Source organism: Cetorhinus maximus, unplaced genomic scaffold (genome assembly GCF_964194155.1).
Source record: "Cetorhinus maximus unplaced genomic scaffold, sCetMax3.hap1.1 HAP1_SCAFFOLD_3890, whole genome shotgun sequence".
Classification (NCBI taxonomy): domain Eukaryota; kingdom Metazoa; phylum Chordata; class Chondrichthyes; order Lamniformes; family Cetorhinidae; genus Cetorhinus; species Cetorhinus maximus.
Window position 1 is genome coordinate 9,226 of NW_027599796.1, and position 7,517 is coordinate 16,742.

Below are 7,517 nucleotides of genomic sequence, written 5' to 3' on the forward strand. Positions count from 1 at the left end.
GGGGTGGGGGTGGGGGATGAGGGGACTTCAGTTCACGTGGAGGGGACTGGAGAAGCTGGGATTGTTCTCCTTAGAGCAGGGAAGGTTAAGTGGGGGGAAAGGGAGGGGGGAGATTGAATCGAGGCGTTCAAAATCACGAAGTGGGGGTGGGGTTTGGGGTAGAGTAGGAGAGGGAGAGACTGTTTCCCAGTGGGCGGGAGGGTCGGTAACCAGAGGGGACACAGATTGAAGAGAATCGGTAACAGAACCAGAGGGTGGGGGTGGCGGTGGGGGAGGGGAGATATTTTTAACAGAACTGCAAGGCTCACATCCGGCAGGCGTCCAATTACACCACAGGGCACTTCCCCACCGCTATCCCACAAACCACACATCAGCATCAGCTGCTGCATTCTGCTCGAAATGCTCACGTGACACTAGGAAAGTAAGAGTGCGAATGTGACAGACGGGGACAGAGCAGTCTGGGCCGCTGGGGGAGAGGTGGTGGGGGGGAGGGGTATAGACTCACGGGAGCCCAAAGGTGGAAGCCCAGGTTGGTCACACCGTCAGACATAATCGCCCGAAAGTCAGTGTCGCAAAGCCGAGGGGGCGCCTGTGTTGAACGTGCGCCGCAAGTTGGCTTATGCCGCACTTGGAGCACACGCGCTGTCCGGTGCCCTGTACCACCTCGGTTAGAGCACAGCAGGCACCACTGTGGGAGGGTGAGCGCTGAGGGAGCACCGCACTGTCGGAGGGTCAGTGCTGAGGGAGCGCCACGCTGTCGGAGGATCGGCGCTGAGGGAGTGCCGCGCTGTCGGAGGGTGGGCGCTGAGGGAGAGCTGCGCTGTCGGAGGGTCGGTGCTGAGGGAGCGCCGCGCTGTCGGAGGGTCGGCGCTGAGGGAGCGCCGCACTGTCGGAGGGTCGGCGCTGAGGGAGCGCCGCGCTGTCGGAGGGTCGGCGCTCAGGGAGCGCTGCGCTGTCGGAGGGTCAGCGCTGAGGGAGCGCCGCACTGTCGGAGGGTCAGTGCTGAGGGAGAGCCGCACTGTCGGAGGGTCAGTGCTGAGGGAGCGCGGCACTGTCGGGGGGTCAGCGCTGAGGGAGAGCAGCACTGTCGGAGGGTCAGTGCTGAGGGAGCGCCACACTGTGGGTGGGTCAGCACTGAGGGAGTGCCACACTGTTGGAAGGTCAGTGCTGAGGGAGCGCCGCACTGTCGGAGGGTCAGTGCTGAGGGAGCGCCACACTGTCGGAGGGTCAGCGCTGAGGGAGTGCCGCACTGTCGAAGGGTCAGTGCTGAGGGAGAGATGCACTGTTGGAGGGTCAGCGCTGAGGGAGCGCCGCACTGTCGGAGGGTCAGCGCTAAGGGAGCGCCGCACTGTCAGAGGGTCAGTGCTGAGGGAGTGCCGCACTGTCGGAGGGTCAGCGCTGAGGGAGCGCCACACTGTCGGAGGGTCAGCGCTAAGGGAGCGCCGCACTGTCAGAGGGTCAGTGCTGAGGGAGTGCCGCACTGTCGGAGGGTCAGCGCTGAGGGAGCACCGCACTGTCGGAGGGTCAGCGCTTAGGGAGTGCCGCACTGTCGGAGGGTCAGTGCTGAGGGAGAGACGCACTGTCGGAGGGTCAGCGCTGAGGGAGCGCCGCACTGTCGGTGGGTCAGCGCTGAGGGAGCGCCGCACTGTCAGAGGGTCAGTGCCGAGGGAGCGCCGCACTGTCGGAGGGTCGGTGCTGAGGGAGCGCCGCACTGTCGGAGGGTCAGCGCTGAGGGAGCGCCGCACTGTTGGAAGGTCAGTGCTGAGGGAGCGCCGCACGGTCGGAGGGTCAGCGCTGAGGGAGCGCCACACTGTCGGAGGGTCAGCGCTGAGGGAGTGCCGCACTGTCAGAGGGTCAGCGCTGAGGGAGAGACGCACTGTCGGAGGGTCAGTGCTGAGGGGAGCGCCGCACTGTCGGAGGGTCAGCGCTGAGGGAGCGCCGCACTGTCAGAGGGTCAGTGCCGAGGGAGCGCCGCACTGTCGGAGGGTCAGCGCTGAGGGAGCGCCACACTGTCGGAGGGTCAGCGCTGAGGGAGTGCCGCACTGTCGGAGGGTCAGTGCTGAGGGAGAGACGCACTGTTGGAGGGTCAGCGCTGAGGGAGCGCCGCACTGTCGGAGGGTCAGCGCTAAGGGAGCGCCGCACTGTCAGAGGGTCAGTGCTGAGGGAGTGCCGCACTGTCGGAGGGTCAGCGCTGAGGGAGAGACGCACTGTCGGAGGGTCAGTGCTGAGGGAGCGCCGCACTGTCGGAGGGTCAGCGCTGAGGGAGCGCCGCACTGTCAGAGGGTCAGTGCCGAGGGAGTGCCGCACTGTCGGAGGGTCGGTGCTGAGGGAGTGCCGCACTGTCGGAGGGTCAGCGCTGAGGGAGAGACGGACTGTCGGAGGGTCAGCGCTGAGGGAGCGCCGCACTGTCAGAGGGTCAGTGCCGAGGGAGTGCCGCACTGTCGGAGGGTCGGTGCTGAGGGAGTGCCGCACTGTCGGAGGGTCAGCGCTGAGGGAGCGCCGCACTGTCGGAGGGTCGGTGCTGAGGGAGCGCCGCACTGTCGGAGGGTCAGCGCTGAGGGAGCGCCGCACTGTCGGAGGGTCGGTGCTGAGGGAGAGCCGCACTGTCGGAGGGTCGGTGCTGAGGGAGTGCCGCACTGTCGGAGGGTCAGTGCTGAGGGAGCCCAGAACCCCCAAGCTGCCTCGCCACCCCCCCCTCCACCCCTCGCACTCCTCCACTCCCCACCTCCCCTCCACCACCCCCCCCACCCCCCGAACCCCCTCCTTCACCCTTCGTGTGCTCTTTCATGTGGTCGGCACCTGTTGCCCCTCCTGTATTGCCCCCTTCGGACTGGGCGTCTCGCCCGAGCGGATTCATTTAGGAGTCAATCGCACCCCCCACCCCCACCCCCACAACCCATCCTTGTGTGGGAAGTCTGGAGTCACGTGTAGGCCCAGTCCGGGTAAGGGCGGCATATCCCCCTCCCCTAATGGGGGCTTAGTGCACTAGGTGGGTTTTTTTAGGACAATGGGTGGTCATCCTGCTACTGAAACGGGATTTTCGGTTAAGGAGGGGGTGGGTTTGACCACACCCCCTGGGTCTCTGGGTTGCTAGCCCAGTGACGTTACCCCTGCGGCAGCTGGACACAGCGCCTCTTCTCCACGTCCTTCCAGTGAGGCCCAATGCCGATTTGAGGAACAGCACCTCATCCCCCACAATAGGCACCTCCCAGACCTTCGGGACTTCGCGTCGGGTTTGACCACTTCAGACCCACTAGGCCGCGTAGCCAGAGGACAGGAGCGAGGATGTCTCACTGCAGCTGTACAGGAGCCTTGGGGAGACCACACCTGGAGTATTGTGTGGGCAGTTTTGGTCTCCTTACCTAAGGAAGGAGATACTTGCCCTAGAGGGAGAGCAGCGAAGGTTCACCAGACTGATTCCTGGGATGGCAGGATTGTCGTAGGAGGAGAGATTGGGCCGACTAGGCCCTGTATTCACTGGAGTTTAGGGGAATGAGAGGGAATCTCGTTGAAACGTATAAAATTCTGACAGAGATGGACAGACTGGATGCAGGGATGATGTCTCCTCTGGCTGGGGATCGGGGAATCTAGAACAAGGGGGTCACAGTCTCAGGATACGGGGTAGACCATTTGGGACAGGGATGGACAGACTGGATGCAGGGATGATGTTTCCTCTGGCTGGGGAATCTAGAACAAGGGGGTCACAGTCTCAGGATACGGGGTAGGCCATTTGGGACTGAGATGAGGAGAAACGTCTTCACTCAGAGGGCGGTGAACCTGTGGAATTCTCTACCTCAGGAGGCTGTGGAGGTCCCAGTCACTCAATATATTTAAGAAGGAAGTAGACAGATTTCTAGACTCTAAAGGGGGTGAAGGGGCGAGAGCGGGAGGACGGGGTTGAGAGAGAGGATCGGCCATGATCGTATTGGATGGGTGAGCAGACTCAAAGGGCCGAATGGCCTACTCCTGCTCCTATTTTCTACGCGGCAGGAGGAACAGAAAAGCGGGATATTATTTAAGCGGAGAGAGAGGGACTGCAGAACACTGCGGTGCAGAGGGATCTGGGCGTCCTGGTACATGAATCATTAAACAGTCAGTGTGCAGGTACAGTGAGTGTTAGGAAGGCCAATGGAACGTCAGCCTTTATTACAGGGGGGGGGGAATGGAGTATAAAAGTCAGGGGGGAGTCTTGCTCCAGCTGTACAGGGCGTTGGTGAGACCACACCCGGAGCCCTGTGTCCAGTTCCTGGTCTCCTTACTTAAGGGAGGGGGACGTACTGGCATTGGAGGCCGTTGGGAGAAGGTTCACTGGGGCTGATCCCTGGGACGAAGGGGGTTTGTCTCACGGGGTAAGGTGGAGCAGGTTGGGGCCCTGTCCCCCGTTGGGAGTTTAGAAGAACGAGAGGTGGTCTTATTGAAACAGATCAGATTCTGAGAGGAGGAGGAGGGGGTCTTGAGAGGGTGGATGCTGAGAGGATGTTTCCCCCCTCCCCCCTCCTCGTGGGGGAATCTAGAACGAGGGGGGAGGAGGGGGGCACAGTTTCTAGAATAAGGGGGTCTCCCATTGAAGACGGAGACGAGGAGGAATTTCTTTTCTCGGAGAGTGGGTCAGTCTGTGGAATTCTCTCCCCACTCCCAGAGAGAGCAGCGGAGGCCGGGTCAGTGAATATATTCGAGGCCGAGTTTTTGATCGACGAGGTGGGGTTAATGGGATGGAGGTTTCCCCTCCCTGCCCCCTGCCCACTTTGCCCCCGACACCCCTCCGCCACCCGCCAGTGATTCAGGACCAGAGACGTCGACCGAAGCAACATTTTATTTCACATTTTACATTATTACATTTTTCCATTTTGTGACCCGACGCTCAGGTGATACACAGAGGTTCGGAACGCGACAGCGGGGAGAGGTTGGGGTCGGGGGGGTGGGGGGAGGGTCCTTTAAGGGTTACAGAACCCGGGGAGTGTGGGGTGGGCGGGGGGTGGGGGGCCGATGGAGTTAAGGTGCAGGTCGGCCGCGATTGAATCGGATGGTGTAACGGGCTCGAGGGGCTGAATGGCCTCCTCCTGTTCCTGTGTAACAGACTCCAGGAGGTGGAGGGGCTGAATGGCCTCCTCCTGTTCCTGTGTAACAGGCTTGAGGATGTTGGGCTGAATGGCCTCCTCCTGTTCCTGTGTAACAGGCTCGAGGAGGAAGGAAGGGGCTGAATGGCCTCCTCCTGTTCCTGTGTAACAGGCTCGAAGAGGAAGGAAGGGGCTGAATGGCCTCCTCCTGTCCCTGTGTAACAGGCTCGAAGAGGAAGGAAGGGGCTGAATGGCCTCCTCCTGTCCCTGTGTAACAGGCTCGAGGAGGAAGGAGGGGGCTGAATGGCCTCCTCCTGTTCCTGTGTAACAGGCTCCAGGATGTGGAGGGGCTGAATGGCCTCCTCCTGTTCCTGTGTAACAGGCTCGAAGAGGAAGGAAGGGGCTGAATGGCCTCCTCCTGTCCCTGTGTAACAGGCTCGAGGAGGTTGGGGAATGAATGGCCTCCTCCTGTTCCTGTGTAACAGGCTCGAAGAGGGAGGAAGAGGGGCTGAATGGCCTTCTCCTGTTCCTGTGCAACAGGCTCGGGGGGGTGGTTGGGAGGCGGGGGGGGGGGGTGTTGATGGACAGGGGGGGGGTGACCTCCCTACGGCCTCCCCCGGCAGGGGAAGAGGCGGGCGGCCTTGTGGAAGACCCCCAAGTAGGCCTCCTTGAACTGGCGGTTCATGATGGCGTAGAGGATGGGGTTGAGGCAGCTGTTGAGCCAGGTGAAGTTGCCGGACAGCGTGTGGAGGAGGATGGGGGCCCTCTTCCTCTTGTCGGCCACGTGCAGGAGACAGAAGGGGAGGTAACAGGACACGTAGACCACGAACATGGCGAAGCACATGCGGGTCACCTTCTTGAACTCGTTGTTGCTGCTGCTCCTCCTGGCATGGCCGCCGGCCGCACCCCCTTCCCCGGCGTTGGTGGGGATGACGCTGTGCCCGGAGGGGCCTTCACCCTCCACGCTGGTGCCCTCGGTCGTCCTGGAGCAGGCGCTGGGCTCCTCCACGATGCCGCTATCGGTGGTCGAGGCCTCGACCGCCTTCGGCCCCCTCCTGCCCCCGGCCTTGCCCTTGGTCTTCATCCGGTGCTCCTCCAGGGCCTGGGCTACCGCCTTGACCTTCCGGTGGATGAGCAGGTAGAAGATGCCAATGCAGCTGAGCCCCAGGCCGAACATGAAGAACATGAGGATGGTGGTGTAGGGCCGGCCCAGGTTGCGGTGGAAGCTGCAGGTGCACACGGGCGGCAGGAAGACGTAGATGCTCCAGAGGGGCCCGAAGAGGGCCAGGCCCAGCAGCCAGGGCAGCGCCACGAAGAGTGGCATGGTGCGGCGCGAGTAGACCCAGTCGAAGCGCTGCGGGTCCGAGATGAGGACGTAGCGGCTCATGGCGATGAGGACCAGGTTGAAGATGGACACCGCGTTGGCCACGAAGAGGAGGAGCCCGAAGACGCGGCACATGGTCTCCCCCTGCCGCCAGCGGAAGTGGATGTAGGTGTCGACGGTGATGGGCTGCAGGAAGCCGCAGTAGAGCAGGTCGGACACGGTCAGGTTGAGGATCAGCAGGTTGAAGCGGGTGCGGAGCCTGGCGTCCGTGGCGAAGGCCAGCAGGGTCATGACGTTGCCCACGCCTCCCACGGCCGACACCAGGATGCCCAGCGTCGCGCCGAAGTAGCGGTAGTGGATGACTGCCGGGTGGCAGGTCAGGTTGCCGGAGGACGAGTTGAGGTCCATCGGGCTGGACCCCCCCGCAACCGAAGAGCGAGGCAGGGGGAGAATCGAAGAGTGAGGCGGGCGAAGATCGAGGCCGGGGGGGCGAGTCAAAGATCGAGGCGGAGGGCGAGTGGATGAGCTTGTCCTGCCTAGCCTGGTCAGAGGTTGCGATGAGGAACAAGCCAGCCCAGGAACGAGACCCTGAGAGTGAGAGCAGGCTTCCCTCGCTCTGTCGGAAGCTGGTGTGTGGGTTGAGGAGGGCGCGGACGCTCCTTAAGTAGCCTGCGAGTGAGGTGACACCGGGGACTTCACCAGGCGAACGTTCTGTTCTGGGGCTACTTCCTCTTATTGAGGTTCCGTTTGAACATGCCTAGGAAGCGACGCGCACAGCCGGGCCAACACTTTCGCAACACTTGGCACCATTCCCCCAAGGACAGGACGGGGGAATTTTTTTATTTCCTCGTCTTAACTGCAAGAGGCAGGAAATCGAAAACCCACAGGCGGCGACCCCAGGCGAACCTGACTGGGTGACCCCCGACAGGGTGCTTCGAATGGGCGAGGGGGTTTCGATAGGGGCGGCCGGCAGATAGACGTTGCCACTGGTTAGCGGAGCGGGGACTGGGAGATGCCAGAACTGGTGGCCCATCCATCTGAGACGCTCGCGAATAAACCCAATCGCGGAGTGGGGGGGGGGATGGTGCGAATCCGGGAGAAACTTCTTTACCCAGAGGGTGGGGAGAATGTGGGAC

General features: G+C 62.3%; 1 protein-coding gene across 1 annotated transcript; it reads right to left on the bottom strand.

Moving 5' to 3' along the window:
* Positions 1–4,802: 4,802 nt before the first annotated feature.
* gpr84 (G protein-coupled receptor 84) lies at positions 4,803–6,789 on the bottom strand. Its single transcript, XM_078538105.1, has one exon. It carries the CDS (start codon positions 6,787–6,789, stop codon positions 5,662–5,664), a length of 1,128 nt encoding a protein of 375 aa, XP_078394231.1. The 3' UTR covers positions 4,803–5,661.
* Positions 6,790–7,517: the final 728 nt, after the last annotated feature.